Source organism: Podarcis cretensis, assembly GCF_951804945.1.
Source record: "Podarcis cretensis genome assembly, chromosome: 14".
Classification (NCBI taxonomy): Eukaryota; Metazoa; Chordata; class Lepidosauria; order Squamata; family Lacertidae; genus Podarcis; species Podarcis cretensis.
Window position 1 is genome coordinate 16,481,474 of NC_137183.1, and position 24,953 is coordinate 16,506,426.

A 24,953-nucleotide genomic window follows, 5' to 3' on the forward strand; every position below is an offset into this window, starting at 1 on the left:
TCACACCAGAATACGCTAAGATTGAATTTTGCAAGCTTCTCTAGTGAAACAAGGGCTTCATACGAGAGAGGACTGGCTTTCAGTGAGGAGTGCATTCATGTTAAGCATGTTAATGGATAAAAAGTGCTCAAGAAACTGTTTTTCATGGTGGTGGATCAAGTCTACCCCTCTTGTTGATTCTGGAAGGTGCACAAGAGCTTTGTTTTGCAGTTATGTGCTTTTGGAGGAAGTGTCAAGCAGCTGTTAAGAGCCAGGCAGCTGTCCCCTCTTAAGTCACAAAGCTCCAGACTAATTGATTATTGTTCTTAAAATAGAAGCCAGATGCAGACACAGACCAGCTGCAGCTTGAGTGTATTACCTTTGCACTCGGCTTGAAGTCTGAAGGTTGGGCGCACTTGTCGTTAAGGTCCCTTAGCTTGTGGTAGTCACGACTCATCTAAGCCCCAGTGATTTCAGTGGGCCTGGAGTGCAGAAGCAACTCACCTGGTGGGGTTCAAACCACAGTGCTAGTTTCTAGGCTGCCTCATCCCTTGCCCAGTCCCGCTGTCAAGAATCTCACACAAGGGACGAGCTCCTTGAGCCACAGTGTGACTCTGGGGAGAAGGTGTCGTTTCAGTAAGCATGGCAGCACTGTGGTCTAAACCACTCTTGGCCTTGCTGATCAGAAGGTCGGCGGTTTGAATCCCCACCACAGGGTGAACTCCCATTGGTCTGTCCCAGCTCCTGCCAACCTAGCAGTTCAAAAATACACCAGTACAAGTAGATAAATAGGTACCACTGTGGCAGGAAGGTAAAATGGCATTTGCGTGCACTCTAGTTTCCGTCACGGTGTTCCGTTGCGCCAGAAGTGGTTTAGTCCTGCTGGCCAGATGACACGGAAAGTTGTCTGTGGACAAACACCGGCTCCCTCGGCCTGAAAGCGAAATGAGCGCTGCAACCCCATAGTCGCCATCCTTGGGTCCTTTACCTAAGCATGGCTAAGTCCGTTTGCAGCTTTAAAGGTTAAATTCAACATTAGGGATGGAAGGATCTGACCATTTGGGTTCTCTTGGTTCCTCATTTTCCCCTGTCTTCAATTTAGTTCTCTACATTTCCGCAGCCACTTTTTGGAAAAAAAATCCTCATGCCTTCAGCATTTTAGCACAAATTTCTCCTAATGGACACATTCTTGTATGCAGTTTTGCATCTTTGCAAGCAATTTCTCCTAATGTAAAGCATTTTTGTATATCATTTTCACTAATACGTTCGTTTTTTATGCACACTTTCCCCTAATACATGCATTTTTCTAAACATTGTTTGGTTGGAGAACTTCCTTGCAAAATCTGGATAAGTCTGAATTTCAAAAGATGGCTGTAGTTCGGCTCTCATATTGTTTCAGAAATTGCAGATCTCATAAATTCAGCTTTAAATGCCAGCTATATTTAATTCCTCCCCCCTCCCTCCCCAGCATCTTATATTGTACCCATAAATCAACTGATGACGAGCATACCTCTTTTAGGACCAGTGAAATATGACCAATTCAGCCAGAATGACTGCTCCACTGCATGGGTTGCATCCGACAAAGGTTTACTCAAAGTAGCTCCATTAAATTTGAGGTCATGTCTACTAATTTCATTGGATCTACTCTGAGTAGGGCTAAGATGGAATACAACCTAGTACTCCAAGCACTTTCTTCCCCATGTGCATCTGGAACAGTAAATTTATATATAATAATCCCCCCCCATTTGTTATTTTCAACTCTTTCTTAAATAGGATGGCCTACGAAGATTATCAGGGAATGAGTATATATTATCAGCAAAACGTAAGTCTTCTCATCGCAAAGTATACATTTTCTTTATCTGTTTTAGAATTGGTGACTTTTATAAAATGCATTTTATAAACTTTTGTAAAATACAACCCAATATTATTTTAAACAAAGAATTTGTGTACAGTTTATTGTACAGTGGTACCTCGGGATGCAAACGGGATCCGTTCCAGAGCCCCGTTTGCATCCTAAATGGAATGTAAGTCGCGACAGCATGTGCGCGGTCGCGTTTTGCCGCTTCTGTGCATGCGCGTGACGTCATTTTGAGTGTCTGCGCGAGCGGCGAAACCCGGAAGTAACGCGCTCCGTTATTTCCGGGTTGCCGCAGAGCGCAACCCAAAAGCGCTCAACCTGAAGCACATTCAACTCGAGGTATGACTGTGCAATTACTGCTATAACTAACAATTAGGGAAGTGGTTGCACACAATGAGCTTATTCCAGAAAGCCTATGGACGCTTTATCAGTTAAATCTGTATTGGTTTTATTCATTCATTCATTACTTCTGAAGCACCTGTGCTGAGATTAAAAGTGATTTGCAGGCTCACAATCTGTAGATAGGACACAAAACTTAAAAGGCACCCATTTTTGAGGGTTGCATAATCTCAGCCGTTTGCAAAGTATACCCCAGGGGCTGCCAACGTGGTGCCCCTGAATGTTGTGGCTGCCTTGTAATCTTCCCCTGCTGCCCACATGGGCTATGGGCTCTCCACTCCCTTCCCCCCTCTCCCTTGAAAAATACATAGAGATGAAGAAGGAAGTTGCAAGAGGGACCCTCTTTCCCACTTCCTCTTTCAACTCTTATGTGATTTTTACCCAGACCCCTTGGAAAAGTGGGGTTTGTGCGCACTATCTGTTTCTGTCTCTTGGCAGGGTGGGGTTGCGGGGAGCTGATCTAGGGAAACACAGAGGGAAATTCTCAGAGGGGGTGGAGCCCACAACACTCACTCCAAAAAACCAATTGTGCTCAGAGGTCCAGAAATAGTTGGCAGCCCCTGAAAACCTTGCAGTCCTGAGTTCTTCTGGCTGACAGAAAGATACAGAGGTTGCTTCCTGTCAACTCTGTGGTCTGAAGACAGCCAGCAGTTGGAGGGTAGAGGGAGCATAGTTCCCTGCAGATGTGCCTTCTCTGTTTGATGGATGGGGTTAGGTTTGCCTTCCTCTTTCTCTCAGGGTTTTTTTATTTATTTATAGGAAGTAGGAGGTGCAGCCTTTGATCCCCAGGCTGATGCCAGAGGCCAGGTCATGCTTTATAATTTCCTCCCACTGTCTATTTTCTCCCGTAGAAACTCATCAGGTCCCAGGTAGTTTAATCTCGCCCATCTCCCTTAATGACATACCACCACGGATAGCAGAAGCGATGGAAAACGAGGAATACTGGGACTTCAACATCTTTGAATTGGAAGCAGCAACCCATAAAAGGTTTGTTGTCAAGCAAGTAAAACAAAAAGAACAGTGTTTCCCAAACTTGGGTCTCCAGCTGTTTTTGGACTACAACTTCCATCATCCCTAGCTGGCAGGACCAGTGGTCATGGATTGATGGGTATTGTAGTCCAAAAACAGCTGGGGACCCAAGTGTGGGAAACGCTGTTCTAAACTGTGTTGCAGTCTGAAAATAAGTAATCTGGAACATAAAAAAGTGATGCTCGATGTGACTTTTAAAACCTTGGCCAACCTAGTCCCAAAGAAGTAAGGGGGGGGGACATTTGCTGTGCTGAGACCCTGTTTTTCCTCTGTTTTCCATCCAGAATAGACACTTCCTGCCTTGGCTTAATTTAATGTGCTAGAGACATGTTGTCAAAGGCTGAGGCTGCCCACGATGCTTTGGCGCTTGGGGCAGAAATCCAAGCTGGCATCTCCCTAGTTCACCCTGGTGGCAGGAATACAACAATAAACTTTTTTACAGTGTTTAAGATTTTCCACTTGAGGCAGGCAATCTCACTCTGCTTAATGGGAGCTCAGCCCTTGACCCAGGGCTATCTGATAGCATCCTATAGGCCAGATTTAGCCTGCAGGACCTTGGTAGTTAGTGCCTACCCTAAAGTTTCACTTATGAGCTCTTTGCCAGTCGTAGCGCAATGGGAGTTTTATTTCAAGATTGTTGCATTATTTTTGAGACCAAGACTGTATTCATGCAGCAACTTGTTCCATTTCTCCAACACCTCCCTAACTGTTCATGTCTGCATTATATTTCAGTTTTCACATGATGTAAAAGCCACTTCTGGAAAACTTGTGAAATGTAGTGCGTGTTTAGCGCTCATTTCCATATCACTGGATTCCAGAAAAAAACACAATCCATTTGTAGCCCTCTCAACCTGGAAAATCACAGGAGTAAAGTGATGAAATTTGGGGCATTATACCAGCATGTAGTTTTTTCCTGCTGTTTTCATGGAGGAACAGAAACACACATGTGCAGAAAGCGCTGGAGAATAGTGACATTGTCCAATGACATCCATTGCTGTTTTGCAGCGCACCCACTGCTATCAGTGAAATTTAGTACATCATGCTGGTATCTCATTCAAAAAGCTGCAGTTCCACAACAGAACAGATACTGCAATGGGAAAGGAATGTGAGAAAACAAGACAGAAGCCCTAATATTACAGTCAGGAAAACTAAGACAGTATTCCCCACGTCTGAATAAATCGTGCGTGAACAGCAATATTTCTCTGGCTGTTTCTGCCTTTAGACAACAGCTGGACAGAGGCTGGTTTCGTGTTCTGATTTCACTTCTCACAGCCTGAATACCAGCTGTTGGGGAATCACAAGTCGGAAGAATGCTCTTTTGCTCAGATCCTGCTTTAAGGTGTCTCATTGGCCCCTTTGGGAACAGGATCCTTGAGAGTAGACAGGCCATCAGCCTGATCCTGCAGGGTACTCTTTATGTTACCATCCACAAGCTTTTACCATTCTGATAATGCCGACGGCGATTCTCCTTTCAGGGCAATTTCGTTAAACTTCTTTCTTTCTGTTTCTCTCCCCACCCCTTCAGGCCTTTAGTTTACCTTGGTCTCAAAATGTTTGCCCGCTTTCGGATCTGCGAGTTCCTCAATTGCTCAGAGTCGACCCTGCGATCATGGCTGCAAGTCATCGAAGCCAACTATCATTCGTCCAACTCCTACCACAACTCGACTCACTCTGCTGATGTGCTGCACGCCACGGCCTATTTCCTTTCCAAGGAAAGGGTTAAAGTAAGGACAGCTTCGCAGGAGAGAGGTGGAAGGAAGGGGGACCAGTGGTGGCTGGTGCCCATGGGGCTCGTGGGGCGGAAGGCAGGCAACCCACCCATAGGCGGAGCCAGAGCTAACGGCAGACAGAGGCAGAGCTATCTAATTCCAGTTTCCCCTCCATTCTGACTTCCACAAGGAAGACTTAGGGAGAAGGCAGCTGACAGGCAGTGGCACCCCCCCCCCCTGGGCTGGATGTAAGTCAGAAGACAAGCAGGTGTGGGTTAGCAGATTGAGGTTGGTGGGGCAGCACCCCACTTGCCCTGATGTGCCAGCCTTTACTGATAGGAAACCATCAGAAGCTGGAGTCTGGGGTAGGTCAACAATAAAGCATCCAATATCAGCAAAGTTAACTCCTTATTCAAAGAAACAAAACAGCTCAGTCCTGTTGGTCACAACAACCCTTCCCAGTGGGTCTTGCCCCAATGAGGCAGTTGCGAGAACTGCCTTCCCACTGCTCTTGTAAGACTCCTCCTTTCCCAGGTCCTTCCTCAGCAACCTGAGGCTCCTTTGTCTTGTATCTTGTTGCTCTGCTCTCTTCGTTTTCTCTGCTCTGCATGTTCTAGGAGACCAGCAGGGAGGGGAGTTGGTTGCAGCAAGAGGGGAAGACTCCCTGGACTCTTCAGCGGCCTGTCTTATCTCTGTCTCCTAGCCCCGCTCCTCTCCTGCCTCTGAGTCTGGGCTGCCCTCTGCCACAGCCTCTTCCTGCTCACTAAACCCTGTTGCATCTTCAGCTTCCGACGCCTCCTCTTTCCAGACTGCTCCCTCTTCTCCCTTGGACCACGCATTGTGGTCCTACCACCAGTCCCCGAAGCCTTCTTCCCTTGGGGATTCCCCAGCTAGTGCCTTCTTCCACAGCTCTGCACCCAGCCAGTCCATTACAAGAACAGACCAGACCAGTTTGTCCACCTAGCTCAGAATTGACGTAGTGACTCTCTAGGGTCTCGGGCTGAGAAGTGGCCTCCTCATCACCTGTTATTTGGTTCTTCTGATTGGAGATACCAACTTTGACATGCAAAGCCCCAGTGTTGCATAATTCACATACGTATGCACACATGCACACTAGACAGCTTGCATTAATAATAATAATAATAATAATAATAATAATAATATTTATTTATATTCCGCCCTCCCCAGCCAAAGCCAAGCTCAGAGCAGCTAACAGCAATAAAAGTAACACAGCATTCTAAAATCAATATTCTAAAATTCCAGTTCAAAATCAAATGGCAGTCACTGGGCCAGAGTTCTATGAGGATCACCAAAGGAGGGGGTCAGACTGTGCCTTGGCCAAAGGCCTGGTGGACGAGCTCTGTCTTGCAGGCCCTGCGGAAAGATGTCAAGTCCCGCAGGGCCCTAGTCTCTTGTGACAGACCGTTTCACCAGATCGGAGCCACAGCCGAAAAAGCCCTGGCTCTGGTTGAGGCTAGCCTAACCTCTCTGTGGCCCGGGACCTCCAAAATATTTTTATTTGAAGACCATAAGGTCCTCCGTGGGGCATACCAGGAGAGGCAGTCCTGTAGGTACGGGGGTCCTAGGCCGTATAGGGCTTTAAAGGTTAAAACCAGCATCTTAAACCTGATCCTGTACTCCACCAGGAGCCAGTGCAGCTGGTATAGCACTGGGTGAATGTGATCCCGTGGCGAGGACCCCGTAAGGAGTCTCGCTGCGGCATTTTGCACCCGCTGGAGTTTCTGGGTCAGTCTCAAGGGCAGCCCCACATAGAGTGAGTTACAATAATCCAGTCTGGAGGTGACAGTCTCATGGATTACAGTGGCTAGGTCAGGGCAAGAGAAGTAAGGAGCCAACTGCTTAGCTTGGCGGAGATGAAAAAATGCTGCCTTTGTTATAGCTTTTGACATGGTTTCGACACTGTAAGAACACAGAGCAGCATGTTGGCGGAGGCCATTGGCCCATCTAATCCAGCAATCTGTGCTCACAGCAACCACCAGGATGCCTGTGGGAAACCTGCAAGCAGGAACTGGGCACATGAGAACTCTCCCCTCTTGTGGTTTCCATCAACAGGCAGACAGAAGGATACTGCCTCTGACAGTGGAGGAAGAGCATAGCTATGCAGATAGGAGCCACAGACAGCCCTATCTTCCATGAATTTGTCCAAATCTCTTTTAATGCCATTCTAGCTCATGGGCAGGGATGCGGGTGGCACTGTGGGTTAAACCACAGATCCCAGGACTTGCCAATCAGAAGTTCGGCGGTTCGAATCCCTGCGACGGGGTGAGCTCCCATTGCTCGGTCCCTGCTCCTGCCAACCTAGCAGTTCGAAAGCACGCCAAAGTGCAAGTAGATAAATAGGTACCACTCCGGCGGGAAGGTAAACGGCATTTCCGTGTGCTGCTCTGGTTCGCCAGAAGCAGCTTAGTCATGCTGGCCACTTGACCCAGAAGCTGTACGCCGGCTCCCTCGGCCAATAAAGCAAGATGAGCGCCACAACCCCAGAGTCGGCCACGGCTGGACCTAATGGTCAGGGGTCCCTTTACCTTTAACTTTAGCTCATGGGCATCACTGCCTCCTGTGGGAGGGAGTTCCATAGTTTAACTATGGACTGCAAGAAGTCTGTCTCCTGGGCGCCAGGGATACAAGGTCCCTCTGAACTGCATACCACAAGGGAGCTGCTGGTGCATTGCAAGGAAGCAGAAAGTAGTCACGGAGGAGGCCACTCGTTGCACTTCCGGCCTTGCCACCTCCCAAGAAGCCTCTTCTCAGGGTTGTGATTCTTGCAAACCACAATTCTGCACCGAACTCGGTTAGGTTGCTCTGGGGCTCCCCATGCAGAGAGGCAGTGCAGGGACTGCCTGTTGCAGCTCTGCACAAAACATTTCCCTTTTGCTTCTGATTTGGCTGCTTCACGTAGAAACTCAGGGCTTGGGCTACCTTAAAGGGCAAGTGATTCTTGACACACCCTGAAAGCGTGAGATCATAAGAAACAAAAGTTTTCCTCCCATTTCGTAACTGCATTTATCAGAAGCACTGAGCTTGGAGGGGGGAGCTGATTAGTTTATTCTTGAGAAGATAAATCACGGGGCAGCTCAGATGGAACAGGAGCAGGTGCTAGCTTGTTCCACTTTCTTGAAATCCTCCCTGCAAGGCAGTTGTTTGTAGGCGCCCCTGTGTTGGGAAGAGGGCAGTGCAGACAGAAGCAAGTGTCTAGGCAAACTAAGTCGGCAAACTAAGGCCCAGGGGCCGGATGCGGCCCAATCGCCTTCTCAATCCAGCCCGCAGTCGGTCCAGGAATCAGCGTGTTTTTACATGAGTAGAATGTGTGCTTTTATTTCAAATGCATCTCTGGGTTATTTTTGGGGCATAGGAATTAGTTCATGTGGTTTTTTCCCAAAATATAGTCCGATCCCCCACAAGGTCTGAGGGACAGTGGACCGGCCCCCTGCTGAAAAAGTTTGCCAACCCCTGCTAGGGTCATATTCGCCTGCCTCCCTGTGGCGAAGAAAGAGACAAACCAGAAGTTGCCTATGGTCATCTTGCCTGCTTGCCTGCCTGCCTGCCTGCCTTTTTCAGGATACTTCCTCCAGGGTAGTGAATGCAAATGGCCCCATGTGCTAGAGGGGACCATTAACAACTACTCCAGCAGCCACTTGGGGCCCCTCCTTCCCTCCCTCCCTCCTGTTGCCACTTTCAATATTATATTCCTGTATTTTTTATGTTTTTATTTCTTTGTTTGTTGCATTTATATCCCTCCTCTTTTTCCATGGAGCTCAAGGTTCCTGACAGTTAAGCTGCCTCAATCATTGTGAAGGGGGAATAAATATTTTCAGTAAATCATCTAGATAGGCAGGCAAGCGGGCATGTGCTAGAAATGTTTTCTGAGGATTTTATTTCATCCTGGACTGGTTTGAAAATGCCCCCTCATCTAAGGCCCCATCTTCATTATATATTTAAAGCAGTATCATACTGCTTCAAGCAGTTATGGCTTCCCCCAAAGAATCCTGGGAGCTGTAGTTTGTTAAGGGAGCTGAGAGTTGTTAGGAGACCCCCATTCTCCTCACAGAGCTCATACCCTCCAGCATTTCTCCAATGAAAATAATAGTAATAATAATAATAATAATAATAATAATAATAATAATAATAATTTTTTTTAAAAAAAATATTTATACCCCGGCCAGAACCGGGCTCAAGGCGGCTAACACCAGTAAAATTACAGTAAAAACATAATAGGAAAAGAAAAAAACAATTTAAAATGCAGGTTAAAATGCAGCCTCATTTTAAGAGTAGCCCATAAATCAAAACCAAAACCATAAGGGGAGGGAAACATAAGGGTCAGACTGAGTCCAAGCCAAAGGCCAGGCGGAACAGCTCTGTCTTGCAGGCCCTGCAGAAAGATCTCAAGTCCCACAGGGCCCTGGTCTCTTGTGACAGAGCGTTCCACCAAGTTGGGGCCAGTACTGAAAAGGCCCTGGCCCTAGTTGAGACCAATAGGGACATCTCATTCAACAACAACAGTAAATAATAACAATTTTATTATTTATACACTGCCCATCTAACTGGGTAGCCCCAACCACACTGGGTGGCTTCCAACATACAGTGGTGCCTCACAAGACAAAAAGAATCCGTTCAGCAAGTCTCTTCATCTTGCGGTTTTTTCATCTTGCGAAGCAAGCCCATTAGCGGCTTAGCGGATTAGCGCTATTATCGGCTTAGCGGATCAGCTGATAAGCGGCTTAGCGGCTTAGCGGATCAGCTGATAAGCGGCTTAGCGGATCAGCTGATAAGCGGCTTAGCGGCTTAGAAAAAAGGGGGGAGGGGAAAAAACCCGCAGGAACTCGCAAGACATTTTCGTCTTGCGAAGCAAGCCCATAGGAAATTCGTTTTGCGAAGCACCTCCAAAACGGAAAACCCTTTCGTCTAGCGGGTTTTCCGTCTTGCGAGGCATTCGTTTTGCTGTATATAAAAGCATAATAAAAACATGAAATGTTTTAAATCTTCCCTATATAGGGTTGCCTTCAGATGTCTTCCAAAGGTTGTATAGTTAGTTATTTCCTTGGCTCGGGGTCACATAGCTCCATACCTTCCAACATTTCTCCGATGAAAATAGGACATCCTAAAGAAAAATGGGACATTCTGGGATCATATCAGAAACTGGGACAGCTTCTGTAAATCCTGGACTGTCCCTGGAAAATAGGGACAGGTGGAAGATCTGAGAGCTACATTTCTCAGAGTGGTTTAGCAATCAGCCCCTCTTCCCAGGGAACTCTAGCTCTGTGAGGGGGGAAAGCGGTCTCCTGATAACTCTCAGCACCCTTAGCAAACTAAAGTTTCTAGGATTTTGTGGGGGAAGCAATGACTAAATTTCTTCTAAACAGCCTTGTGTGGAGAGGCTAAGTTGGTTAGAAGCAAGCATTTCCCCTACGACTTAGCTTTCTGCAAGCTGGGAGAGTTTGACCTCAAAGTAGAAACATTCATTCTAGATGCAGGATAAGCCCAGTGGTGTCTTGGGAACCTTACTAAGCATCCTTCTCATCGTTCTCTCCCCCCCCCCCCCACAGCAAACCTTGGATCCCATTGATGAAGTTGCTGCTCTGATTGCTGCCACTGTTCATGACGTGGATCATCCAGGCCGAACAAATTCCTTCCTGTGCAATGCAGGAAGTGAGCTGGCCATTTTGTACAACGACACAGCAGTGTTGGAGAGCCATCATGCCGCCTTGGCCTTCCAGATCACCACACGGGACGATAAATGCAATATTTTTAAAAACATGGAGAGGTGAGTTTTCAAAACGGGGGATCTGCCATGCTTAGGCCATAGTCCCTACATACCTTGAAGTGATGTTTTCGAAAAGGAAACGGCAAGGAAACGCACCAGGCAAAAAATGGCATTGGAGGGTGATATACATATTGGAGGTCTGGTAGGAAGGGTTGCGAAACAGCTCCCTAAGATCTCATAAACCTAAGGGCTGATTCAGATGGTCAGGAAAAAGCACTTGGGTACAGACTTTTAGGGACTATGCCACTCCCTAATGAAGTTAAGGACCACATATTGAACTGCCTCCCAGTGAAAAACACTTCCACCCTTCCCTGCATGTGGAAAGCTAGAACTTCAGGAAAAGGGTTCTCCCCATGTGCTAACTTTCCACATGCAAGGAAATTTTGATATGGCGAGAGAGGCATTCACACATATTCCCCACCTGCATTCTGGAGTACAGTGGTACCTCGGGTGACATACGCTTCAGGTTACAGACGCTTCAGGTTACAGACTCCACTAACCCAGAAATAGTGCTTCAGGTTGAGAACTTTGCTTCAGGATGAGAACAGAAATTGTGCTCCAGTGGCGTGGCAGCAGCAGGAGGCCCCATTAGCTAAAGTGATGCTTCAGGTTAAGAACAGTTTCAGGTTAAGTACGGACCCCCGGAACAAATTAAGTATTTAACCCGAGGTACCACTGTACTATAGCCTTGAGAAGTCTCCTTCATTGATAGCCTGCACATTTAAGCAGCAAAATTTAGTTTTAGATTTATCAACTTACTTTATAGTTTTCGAGTCATCCACTAAAATTCTAGTGGATGGATCAAAAGGGGTCAATTTCAGGAGCATTTAAATTTGAATTACGGGTGCTGTTGTTCTGGTTCTGTTGTTGAAATAGGGTTTTTTTAAAAAAAAAACTATCCAGAGAATTAGTTAGAATGCAGTTCCTTTTAAAGTCAAATCAGTTGGTTAAGTGGTTCAAAATGCAAAGGATTAACAGACTGAAATTTTTTTAATTGGCTGACAGCTCTAGTAAACTATAAAGCTCTGCGTGTTGTTCGGATTGTTCCCAAGTTTTCAATCAGAAACCTTTTCAGTCAGAATCTAAACAAGATGGCCTTGAGCCCATGCATATCCCACACATCCCTTCTTTACGCAGGAATGAATACCGAACCCTCCGACAGGCCATTATCGACATGGTCCTGGCCACAGAAATGACCAAGCACTTTGAGCATGTCAACAAGTTTGTCAACAGCATCAACAAGCCGCTGGCAGCGCTTGAAGAGAATGGGGTAAGAGGCTCTCCGGGGAAGGCAAGGAGATGCGAAAGCTTCAAGTGCATGTTAATTTATTACTTAATTTGGGAGCTAATTGGCCTGCAAATTTCACGCTGCTTCCTGAGGAGCAGAATGACATCTAGGCAAATCCTTTCTCCTATACATCTTTCAGGATTTTCCCTATTTCTAGCCCAAGAGCCAGTGTATTATTATTATTATTATTATTATTATTATTATTATTATTATGGTGGTACCTCGGGTTACGCTTCAGGTTACAGACTCCGCTAACCCAGAAATAGTGCCTCGGGTTAAGAACTTTGCTTCAGGATGAGAACAGAAATCGTGCTCCGGCGGCATGGTAGCAGCAGGAGGCCCCATTAGCTAAAGTGGTGCTTCAGGTTAAGGACAGTTTCAGGTTAAGAACGGACCTCCGGAACGAATTAAGTACTTAACCCGAGGTACCACTTATTATGATGCAAAACAAATGTTGTTTTTTAAGAGAGAGAGAGAGAGGTATGTGGTACAGTTTCCAGGGGACTTTACTGCATCCTAGAATGAAGGTGGTTTGCGCCCCACTCAATACCATGCCCCTGGGGCTATGCCCCCACCATTGCTTCGCCCCTGTCCCATCCTTCTTGGCATGAGAGCAAAAGGACACTGCCGCTGAACAACCCATCTAGTCCAGCATCCTGGAAGGAGGTTTGTGAATGGCCCTTATCTAAATGGCCATGTATTAGCTTGTGGAAAGCTAGCCTGTTGGTAAGCAGAGATCTTTTCCCTAAGAAAGAAGGGGCTGCTGGGTGGCCCATCTGGTCTGGCGTCCTCTACTCCCAGTGGCCAAGCAGATGCCTAAGATGCACGACTTGAGTGCAACAGCTTTTCCTCTTCTTGAGATTCCCAAGAACTGGGATTCAGAGGCATACTCTGCCAGTGGAGATGAATATAGCCATTGTGGTTAGTAGGTAAAGGTAAAGGACCCAAGGATGGTTAAGTCCAGTCAAAGGCGACTATGGGGTTGCGGCACTCATCTCGCTTTCAGGCCGAGGGAACTGGCATTTGTTCATAGACAGCTTTCTGGGTCATGTGGCCAGCAGGATTAAACCGCTTCTGGCACAACAGGACACCATGACGGAAGCCAGAGCGCACAGAAACGCCGTTTACCTTCCCTCCGCAGTGGTACCTATTTATCTACTTGCACTGGTGTGACTTCAAACCGCTAGGTCGGCAGGAGCTGGGACAGAGCAACGGGAGCTCACCCTGTTGCGGGAATTCGAGCCGCCGACCTTCCGAACGGCAAGCCCAAGAGGCTTAGAGGTTTAGTCCACAGCTCCAGCAATGGCCTTTTTCCTCCATGAATCTGCCTAACCTTCTTTTAAAGCCATCCAAGTTGGTGGCTAACAGTAATTCCATCGTTTTAGCTATGCACCCTATAAAGAAGTGCTTTATTTTATGTCTCCTGAATTTTCCAATATTCAGCTTCGGTGGACATCCCTGAATTCTAGTATCACGGGAGAGGGAGAAAAATTTCTCTTCCTCCAGGGCCATGAATAATTTTTGCACACTTCCATCATGTTGCCTCTTGTCCTTTAGAGAGAGCTGTAAGTTTCACCTTTCCTCCATATATAATACTTTTTTTGTATGCACACATTTTAAAAGGGTAAGGGTACAAAGCAGCCGTTGGATAAGGGCAAATAGATCACATTTGCTGCTGGGTTTTTCATGCCTTTTTTTTTAAAAAAAAAAGTCTTATTTTCTTTTCTGTACCACATTCTCTTATAAGTGCCGTTTTAGGTCTCTCCTCGCTTTTTAGTTGCAGTTGGCTTGCCCTTTTCATTTATTCACACCTCGACCTGTCTTCCTTGCAAAGCGGCTGAGAGGAACAGTTTCGGGATTTTGAGAGCAGAGATTTGGCATCTCCCAACAAATAACTTGCCAGTTCCGATGGGCTGGTTTTGTTGTGGTTTGACAACCCACACACACAAACACCTTGCACCCCCCCCTCCCAAGGAAAGCACTTTCCCCTTGCAGTTAAAAAGGACATCTATGCTGCTGAAGGACGAAAAAGCTGGAAACTGAGGTCCCCGGCTACTCTGCTCGTCCCTTAATGTGTTTACTTTTACATTGTGGGTTGGAGGCTTCCTCCGAGTCTGCTGCCCTTTGTACACAACTGTGCAGGAGGTGGCTGTTTTTAGCTTCTTCACAAAGGGCTCCTTTGAGCTTCCCTTGAAATCTTTCCATTCATTCAGCGAGAAGTTGGATCAGGCCCAAGTATTTTGAAGTCAGCGCAACGAGAACTGAAGCCCCAGTTCCTTTGGTCATCTCAGCAGTTGGTCCTTGATGAACAATGGGGGTCCCATTGAAGCGCCATTTGGAAACTTGATCAAATGGCAATGCCGCGCAGAGGGCCAGACTCTGGGCTCTTCCACGCAGGATCAAAGCCTTTTTCGGTGGCTAAATTGTCCAAAAACAGCTGCCTTTCCTAATTCCATACTCATTGGCTTCATTTGAAATCACACTTTCCCCCCATAAGCTTTCATGGATAAGAGTAGGGGTGAAAGCCATCCTTTAAGCATTTGAATTTATGAGAGGGGAGGGAAAATATGGGGGGGGGGGAGGGAGTAGTTGATGAATGAAGTTTGGATGATTGGGGGGGAGTAGGTGTTTGATAGATAGTGATTGACATAACTCTTAACATATGTTTTTACTTTTTTAATGTTTCAGATAGTTGTTTTCTACTGACTATTTTATTATGTAAGCCACTTTGAGTTTTATTACAGTCAAAGGATGCAGGTGGCGCTGTGGTCTAAACCACTCAGCCTCTTGGGCTTGCTGGTCAGAAGGTTGGCAGTCCGAATCCCCACAACAGGGTGAGCTCCCGTTTCTCTGTCCCAGCTCCTGCCAAGCTAGCAGTTTGAAAGCACACCAGTGCAAGTAGATAAATAGGTACCGCAGCAGGGGGAAGGTAAATGGCGTTTCCATGCACTCTGGTTTCTGTCACAGTGTTCTCTTGCACCAGAAGTGGTTCAGTCATGCTGGCCACATGACCCAGAAAGCTGTCTGTGGACAAATGCCGGCTACCTCAGCCTGAAAGCGAGATGAGCACCACAGCTCCATAGTCGCCTTTGACTGGACTTAACCAGGGGTCCTTTACCTTAATTACAATCAAGCAGTATATCAGGCTTGTGAAATAAATAAATCAAAACTAATAATAATAATAGTTTATTTATATGCCACCCATCAGACTGGGTTGCCCCAGCCGCTCTGGGTGGTGTCCAACAAATTAAAACACAATACATCAAACATTGAAAACTTCCCTGAAAGTTTCTTGAGCCTACTGTTCATGCAGGTTCCTCTCCCCATCCCTCAATACCCATGTGTGTGAAAGTGTGTTCATGCATCCGAAGCAGACTTTGATCCTTTAAAGCCGCTATGAATCTGTTCATGTTTAAGGTTCCCACAAGATTCTTTGTTTATACGTGATGCCTTTGAAGTTCCTGCACAGATGCTGATGGTACATTTTTGTCAACTTTTCGATAAGGGTGCAAACGGAGACAGCGATTCCATCAAAACCGTCCTCACGTCTCCCGAAAACCGGATCCTGATCAAGCGCATGCTAATTAAGTGTGCTGATGTTTCCAACCCATGTCGGCCCCTGGAGCAGTGTGTCGAGTGGGCAGGCCGCATCTCTGAGGAATATTTTGCACAGGTGGGTGAGATACGGCCAGCTGGAGAAATTTCAGCTGAGAAAGAGAGAGAGAAATCAACAGTGCATAGTTCGTTTTGGGTTGTTAGTTTGTTAATTTTAATATCGTTTTGTGGATTAGGAGTGCTGTAATGCTTTGTGAATTTTATAACAACTTTATATCACCGCTTTTCTTGTGGCTGTGCTGTTTAATCTATTTTTAATTTGTTTGGTTAATAGTGTTTTATAGAAGGTGGTTGTTTTATGGATGAGTTGTTAATTGTTTTATATAATTTGTGTTGCAATTGTGATGTTCTACTCTGTTATTATTTATTGTATGAAAGCCTCTTTGTGACACATGTGAATGGCATAGAAACTGAATGAATGAATGAATGTTGATATACGATACATGATTTTCATAGGAGGACAAGGGTATGTGGAGGTGGGTGTGTCTTTCTCCCCCTTCATTTCTGACCCTAGCTCAGTATAATATCCTCCTTCTTCTGAAATCACCCCCAAATGAAAGCAGTCAACCTATGTGTGCTCTCAGACCAGGTCACAACCACAACCCATCTTAAGATTCTGCAACTTTCTAAGATTATGCAATAATCTTGATTTTTCATATGCTTCGGTATACTGCTTCTCGTACTGATTTCTTTAGCCAAGAGAACATCTTATAAATGCTCAAATAAATAAATAAATAATCAAAAGTTGAGAGCTCATTAACAATAACAGACAAAACAGTCGTAACAATGGGTTTCTTTTGGGCGGGGGGATGTTTTTCAGACAGATGACGAGAAAAGGCAAGGATTGCCTGTTGTGATGCCTGTTTTTGACCGGAATACTTGTAGCATCCCCAAATCTCAAATATCCTTCATTGATTATTTCATCACCGACATGTTTGACGCTTGGGATGGTAAGTAACCTCTTATCCCCTTGACAGCTGCTCAGTAGGCAATCCAGAATATTGTTAAGATTTTCTTAGAATAACAAGACTGTGTTGAAAATCTGCGAATTAATTGAACCCAAAGAACAGGCCTCTAGCATGCAGTGTTCAGAGCCATTAGGCACCTTCCCCATCTTGTCTTATTCCGCAGGAACGTAAGCACTTTGTTTCCTTTCTTTTCCAGCCTTTGCAGATCTTCCAAATCTGATGCAGCATCTAGACAACAACTTCAAATACTGGAAGGGGCTGGATGACAGGAAGCTACGGACCCTCCGACCTCCCCCCGAATAGCAACTGGGCCTCTTGGTGGTGTGAACATTGCCCATCTGGAGGCGTTCCTACAAACTTGCATTTGAGAATGCATTTTCAGATTTGTTTTGGTCTCTTCAGTATTACAGCAAGGCCTTCCTGTACACAGCTTCGGAGAACTTGAGCATTCTAAGAATGTCTTGAGGTCAGCAGTGGACTCTTGGCAACCTCCCACCTGGGGACTCTGTGTTGAGTGAGCCTTTCAAGTTGAATTACACTGGACTGCTGCGATGTCTGTACTGAAGAGGGTTTGAAAGCGAACCTTTTTTTGGTTTTGTCTCACATTTTTGGCATTCTCTTCATGCCAGATTTCCAAAGCTTGAAGATAGCCTCCTTATAAAAGAGACAATTTTAACACATTAATCGGATCTACAAGTGAAGGCGGACATCTCCATCGGTGGTAATGTCTCAACAGTTATGAGGATACTTTTTAATGAGCACTTAAAGGAAGAAAAAACCCCCAGTTACATTGAACAATATTTGACATGCAAACCCTTTATGAAGGATTTTGGGAGGGGGGGAATCTTCTGAAAAATGGACATAGCTCTATTTTTTCGCATTGCAGAAGGCGCAATCATTCACTTCTGAGCACTACTGAGAGCCAGGTATCTTTAAAATGAGTTTAGTAGCAAATGTAAACAAACGAACCCACCCACCCAACCTGCAAATCTTTTGAAGCTGATCGTTAGACATCTTTGATTAAAATATGTTTTATTTATTTTGTTAGATGTTCAATATTTTCTATGAATTTATAAAGACTTTAAAAGCCAAAGCCAACTTTAGATGCATTACAGATTTACATGATTCATACTCGTTACGCATTTTATTTTCATAATGCAAAACGCCGTACAATGAGGATACATTTTTATTGCACTGTAAGGATAGATGTGTATGTTGAAATATTGTTCAATTTTATGTTAATTAAAATACGTTTTTATCAAAGGTCTCATTGGAGAGCCATCAAGCGAAATGACGTGGGTCATATAACTTGTACTGTGACCGTAGCTGGAACTCCCCAACACTGGAGTTGGGACAGTGATCCTCAGAGCCCTGGTTTAGTAGTAAAACCAAGGGCAACAGTCTCAAAGCGCCCCCATCGTTCAGCCCAGACACTGAGATCCAGCTCCAAGGGCCTTCTGGTGGTTTCCTCCCTGCAAGAAGTGAGGTTACAGGGAACCAGGCAAAGGGCCTTCTCGGTGGTGGCACCTGCCCTGTGGAACGTCCTCCCACCAAATGTCAAGTAAATAAACAATTATCTGACTTTTAGAAGACATCTGAAGGCAGCCCTGTTTAGGGAAGTTTTTAATGTTTTAACACCCAGACATCGTGTTTTTTATATTCTGTTGGGAGCCGCCAAGAGTGGCTGGGGGAACCCAGCCAGATGGGCGAGGTATAAATAATTATTATTATTATTATAGGTCAAACCCTCTTATCTCCAGGTGTTCGGAACCCCTGGTCTACCTGGCAGCAAGTCAGTAGGCCAGGTCCAAAGTTCAAAGTTCGAGGGTTGATCCGCACAAGTGAAGTCCAAAACCCAACGTCTGGGTCAGGAAAGGAGGTTCAGGGTCAATCCAAGTAGCAAAGTCCAGCAGTCAGGATACAATCCAAAGTCAAACCCAAAGCACAGCCCTGTGGCGGTCCAGGAACGTCCAAGTCAAGGCCTATCAACATGGGCCGTTGAGCAGACACAGCTCCTCAGCTCTGCTGCCTTTTCTACTTTGCAGAATGATTGCAGCATCTGGGCTTAAGGAGACATCACCATCATCAAATCTTTTATTGGCATTGCATGTTGTTGTTGTTTAGTCGTTTAGTCATGTCCGACTCTTCGTGACCCCATGGACCAGAGAACGCCAGGCACTCCTGTCCTCCACTGCCCCCCGCAGCTTGGTCAGACTCATGCTGGTAACCTCGAAAACACTATCCAACCATCTCGTCCTCTGTCGCCCCCTTCTCCTTGTGCCCTCCATCTTTCCCAACATCAGGGTCTTCTCCAGGGAGTCTTCTCTTCTCATGAGGTGGCCAAAGTACTGGAGCCTCAGCTTCACAATCTGTCCTTCCAGTGAGCACTCAGGGCTGATTTCCTTCAGAATGGAGAGGTTTGATCTTCTTGCAGTCCATGGGACTCTCAAGAGTCTCCTCCAGCACCATAATTCAAAAGCATCAATTCTTCGGCGATCAGCCTTCTTTATGGTCCAGCTCTCACTTCCATACATCACTACTGGGAAAACCATAGCTTTAACTATACGGACCTTTGTTGGCAAGGTGATGTCTCTACTTCTCAAGATGCTGTCTAGGCCTGTCATACAAACATCCAAAACAAATCAGTACAGAATTTCCACTTCCCCAGTGGCACAAAACATTTGCTAAAAGAAAGGAGGCAGAGCAGTCTATCGTCACATCTCTAGGTCTCCAGGGAGATCAGACGTCTGCAGTGTATTTTGACGACAAAAAACCAAATAGAGATATTTAGCCACTAACTTGGTGAGCTCCTGATCATTCCCCGGTAATAGAAAATGTATGACTTCTGACTCTGGTTTCCATTTGGGGATACAGAGTTGATCTAGAAATTGCTGACGGAGATCAGCATATAGTTTACAATTGAGAACCATATGTGTAAGGGTTTCCACCAGGTGGTTTTCACATGGGCAACTTCTTTCTCCTTCCATCCTGCCTGAGAACCTTCCCCAAAGGAGGTTTGATGGATTTGAATTAAACCTGGCCAGCGAAAATGCCCTTTTTTCTTGAGGGTTAAGCAGAAATTCAAGGTAATTGTGGTTAGTTTCATGTGCCCAGGAAAGTTGGAAATAAAGAGGGGAACATGTTTTCTCTGCTGCTACTGTTAGTGCTTGGCGTTCAATATCCCACAACCTAGTTTTTATTATAGCCTTGACAGATGGTAGGGACATTGACTGCAAAGGTTCCACTGACAGCCCGAGTTGCTGTACCTTCTTGTTAAACTGTTGTTGAGGAGACATCTGACCACCTTCTCCTGTTTTGAACCTATTCCAGCTGAGGAATCACAGAGCTAGTGAGACCCACCTGGCCAGCTAAGGAACTGGGTTGTAGGCCCTTGGCTGCTTCAGCCTTCTGGATTGCGTCACCTGCTGCTCCCTTTGCCTCAGAGCCTGTCATGATCATGAAGACAGGGACCCCTCTGGTGATGGGGCCTGGTGCTCTGGTTCCTGTGTCCTGGCCCCCAGCCCCTCGTCACCCTCCGTCACCCTGTAAATACCTCCGACGCCAACCTCTCCCAAACCCCAGCTTGCTCCAGTGTCCCAGTCCCAGTTACACCCCTCGCCAGGATCTTATTCCTCTTCCTCCCTGTTATCCTGCCAGTTCGTGAAGCCAGGTAAATGGACACAGTGATGGCAAATACCTTTTGCAGGAGACCAGGACTGTAAAATTTGCCATCAATACCTTCAGAGGTATATAAAATGCACAGTGAACAGATGATAGACTTTCCAAACTGTATAGTAGATATAGTTTCAATCTGCCATAACTTTTCCTGTCCAAGTTTCATTTGAGAAGAATAAACGGGACATCCCGGTGCACTCAGCACAATTCTCCATAATTTGGGTGCCACTGGTGCAGGGAAAACGTTCCCAGGTGGAATGTGCTTCAGTATGTCTTTTTCCCACCCACTGTGCTGGAGAAGAAAACTAAAATAGCGATTTAAAAAAAAAATGTTTTAATTCCCCAGTGGTTTGTAAACTTTCCATCCCTTTGACATTTGGAGGAAGCATTCTGGAAGATGGCAGAAGAAGTATGTTTAAACGTATATCTTGCAGAGTGTCAAACATTTTAGCCTATTCCTCTGAAACATTTTCTTTTATTTATTTTTATGCCATTCCATAGACCTCTGAAATTAAATCCTTTCTTTGGGTGGGGGGGTTAAAATACACCATGGAGATGCTTGTTTCTTTGTTCTCAAAATGTCAAAGTGTCTTCTGACCCAGCCTGACTTTTTGCTAATGTTTGTTTATTCTTAATCTCCGTTCCTTGGGTGAAAAATATACAGGAAATGCAGCTTGATTACGTCAAGGCGCCCAATGTGGTGAGAAAGCCAAAAACTTCCCATCTCTCTAGAAGTTAATGTATATTAATAGCACCCAAATGCAAAGGGAGCTCTGGGTTTTATGGATACCCAAATAGAAGGGGGTTTTGGGGGGAATATATTTCCATTCCTCATTATTTCCCTTCCCCCACGGCTATATTTTAGCTTGGGAGATGCTAAAACAGATTTTAACCAATTTATTGGTTATATTAACCAAATGTTGCACCTTTAAATTGATTTTTAAAAAAATTAATAACCCTGATTATTCAGAGCATCTTCTTATACAATCCACGGGTTTGTTTTTTTATGGATATATAAAAATCTAACTGTTTTGATCTAACCTTATAAATTGGTCAACACAGGTTCCCATGAGAGCAACTCCCTCTCTGGAAACTGAGCCACCTTTTGGGAGTGGCTGGGGCAACACAGGGTACTACTATTACCACTAATAATAATAATAATAATAATAATAATAATAATAATAAATATATAAATAAATAAATAAATAAATAAATAAATAAATAAATAATATTGTTGTTGTTGTTTTTGCAGTGCCATTCTCCAGCCAAGTAATGGGCACAACCATGCATCAACTAGGGTAAAGTGTGCATTAAAGGATGAGTGAAATCAACAGGCAAAACTGCATTACATTAAGGAAAATGACTTTGCAAAAAAAATAAAAATGCAAAATTTCATACAAAAACGTGCACGCTAGGAGAAATTAGTGCTTAAATGCTGATGGATTTTAACGAGGGCGTTTTTTAAAACAAAGAGATCACAAACTCTTGGACATGAGGACTGAACTTAAGACGGGAAAAATAAAAATGGGAGACAAACTGAAATTGACACATTTTCCCATCCCCAAAAGCTAAGGGACCTCAGGCCCCCTTTAACCTGGAAAAAGCAGTGTGTGCAGACTGGGCATTCCTGAGCTCTGTCTCAGACTTTCCTGGACTGTGCAGTGTGAGACTAAAGCCCCGAGAAAACTAGAAACTGCATGACCTCCCCGTCTTCTTGATCTGCCCCTGGAGACAGTGAGGTGGCTATATAAAGCTTGCAAATGATTTGTTTTCCAGGCAATGTGACATCATTTCCCTGAGCAAATTAATCTGTTAGAGCCTTTTTGTGACACATGAGCTCATTTGGGCGACGGAATGAAAGGATCCTGTCATTTCTACATTAGCCAAATGATTGCTTGTTGGTCCTCCCCCTCCTGACATCAAAAAGTATGAGATGGGATTGAAAAACATGGAGAAGAACAAGTAGCACAGGTTTTTGTTTTTTTTTAAATAATATTTATTAAAGTTTTAAATGTTACAAAAAGAGAAAGAGATAATTCCAAATTAAACAAAAACATAACAACACATCACAATAAAAAAAGAAGAGAATAGAAAATAATAATAATAAAAAACAGAAAAATAGAAAAATAGAAACAATTAAAAAACACAACGAACCTTCCCATAACTTATCTTTCATTTACTTGTTTCCTTGACCTCCTCGCACCTCCCTTTTTTTGTATTCTAGTTCGGTTAGCTATTTCAGCAAATCCTTTCCATCTTTCCCAATTTTTATCCTATAATTTATCTTAATATAATGTAACTTTACCTTTCCTCCTTTCATCCATTAACAATCTATTTTTACTTAATCCTTTATAAAATTTCCGCTAAAGCCACATAACTTCATTCCAGCCTCCTCCTAACATTCCTTAATTTTACAATGTTTCTGTAAATAAACTTTAAATTTCTTCCAGTCTTCTTCCACCGACTCTTCTCCCTGGTCTCGGATTCTGCCAGTCATTTCCGCCAGTTCCATGAAGTCCATCACCTTCATCTGCCATTCTTCCCGGGTGGGTAGATCTTGTGTCTTCCAGTACTTTGCAATAAGTATTCTTGCTGCTGTTGTAGCATACATAAAGAAAGTTCCATCCTTCTTTGACACCAATTGGCCGACCATGCCCAGGAGAAAGGCCTCTGGTTTCTTCAGAAAAGTATATTTAAAGGTAGCCCAGGTTTTTTGGGTGGTGGCGGGGTGTGTGTGTCATTGGAGAGATAGCTAATATTTTAATATTGAAGGATCAAAAGTTTATTTCTTTGTACAAATCCCTAAGGGGCTTAGTTGCAAGCATGCAACTTTCATGATATTGTGATATAGGAAAGGTAGGTCTGATATATACTGAATTCCCTCATATTTTCACTGCGTCTTTACTGTTGTTACCTTATTTGAATGATGACCAGCTCATGTGACCAGTGTGGTTTTCAACAACACTGATGTGCAGTCATTTTGTTATAACTTTGAGTACTCCATCACAGTTATACAGACTCCCTATTTTAGCTTAAAGTCAAGAGAGTTATAAATCCATTAAAAGGATTATAAATACATTGGAATCAATGGGCTTAAACAGCCTTGAATATAACTTGGCTTGTCTAACCCACTGGTGTCTTCTCTCCCCCCCCCCAAAAAAAATAATTTTTATTGGGTTTTACAAATTTAAAATTATAATAATACCACAACACATCCACAATTAGAAGATTCTTCCGAATCTCTGGACTTCCCACCTTCTCTTCCATGAGTACTGTTGTTAAACTTTCTCTACGACATCTTTTTTCAATAATCCAAGTTTTTTTTATAACTCCATTATATCCATAGCTCTCGCTACATTACAAGCGTTATTGCAATCCTGTTAATGTTTTCAATTGCTTACAGTGGTCTCCAAGGTAAATTATACATTTCCCCCATTCCTTATTTAAGTTTTGGTTTCCAGGTTCCTGAGCTTTCCAGTCAGTTTTGCCATTTCAGCATAGTCCAATAATTTAATTTGCCATTCTTCTCTGGACATTAACTTCTTTCCATCTCTGGGCTAACAACATCCGCGCAGTTCTCGTCGCATACATAAAAAGTCTTTTCTGCTCCCTTGGAATATCAGCACCTACAACTCCTAACAGAAAAGCCTCTGAGGTTGTTTTTTTTAATAAAAGTTATTTTAAGCATTTTTTTTCAATTCATTATATATCATTTCCCAGAATGCTTTGATTACCTTACACGTCCACCACATATGATGAAAAGTGCCTTCTTTTTACACTGGTGTCTTCTCTAGCAGGAGTTCTGCAGAGTATCAGGCATGGGATCTCTTCATACTCTTATTCCTGAGATTCTTTTAACCTGAGATGCCTGAGGACTGAACCTGTTGTTCAGTTGTGGGTGAACATATCAGAAGACACAGCGATTCTTCAAACAGTTCTTGTTTATTCACAGGGCAGAACAGAACTGAACTGAAGGGTTCAGCCAGCCTGCTTATATAGAGCTCCACTCCAATGCAACAGTAACCACTTTCTGTAACTATCCAATCACTGAACGTCACTTTCAATCCCTTATTTGCATATGTGGACCTGAGTGAAAACTATCTACAGTATCCCCCTGCTGGCCCAGGGTGAGAACTTCAGTACATAACACCTGTGACTTTCTGTTTGCAAAGCATGTGCTCTACCACCAATAGCCTAATGGTGACACGCAAGCGAGAAGCTTTTTATAGCAGGGGTTATTGGCACCCATCTGTCTTGAGAGACACTGGGGTGCATCTCTAGAGGTGAAGTCAAACTGCTACATTAGCAGCACTGAAGTGACCTCACTGGGACACAAGTTTGGGCAGACGGTATGGAGGTCCTCTGCTGCCCAGACTAGGCCTCGCTGATGTGGTCCAAAAGAAAACAAAGCAAGACCAACTTGTCTGCAGGAGTTGCTAGAAGGAGGCGTACAAGGAGCCACCCAGCCATCTTAGGGGCTCTGCTCTGGATTTATTTGAGTCTTGCTCCTTAGGTTTTTCTTCTCCTGAAGGTAAGGTAAAGGACCCCTGGATGGTTGCTTTATTATGGTTGCTTTATTATGGTTGCGACGCTCATCTCGCTTTCAGGCCGAGGGAGCCGGCGTTAGTCCACAGACAGCTTTCCGGGTCAT

At 44.6% G+C, this 24,953-nt stretch overlaps 1 protein-coding gene across 5 annotated transcripts in view; it reads left to right on the forward strand.

Annotated features, from left to right (window-relative positions):
* Positions 1-21,642, forward strand: part of PDE8A (phosphodiesterase 8A) — a 191,341-nt gene extending 169,699 nt beyond the window's left edge. For 3 of the 5 annotated variants that reach the window (XM_079954241.1, XM_079954240.1, XM_079954242.1), the window contains exons 15-22: positions 1,753-1,801; positions 3,088-3,223; positions 4,791-4,989; positions 10,539-10,756; positions 11,894-12,026; positions 15,550-15,717; positions 16,480-16,609; positions 16,824-17,890. In XM_079954241.1, the coding sequence (XP_079810367.1) occupies positions 1,753-1,801; positions 3,088-3,223; positions 4,791-4,989; positions 10,539-10,756; positions 11,894-12,026; positions 15,550-15,717; positions 16,480-16,609; positions 16,824-16,930 (1,140 nt within the window). In that variant the 3' untranslated portion in view covers positions 16,931-17,890. Of the gene's footprint in view, positions 1-1,752; positions 1,802-3,087; positions 3,224-4,790; positions 4,990-10,538; positions 10,757-11,893; positions 12,027-15,549; positions 15,718-16,479; positions 16,610-16,823; positions 17,891-19,578; positions 19,714-20,648; positions 20,712-21,554 lie in introns of those variants that run through there. The other 2 variants (XR_013833214.1, XR_013833215.1) reach the window with 2 other exon arrangements.
* Positions 21,643-24,953: the final 3,311 nt, after the last annotated feature.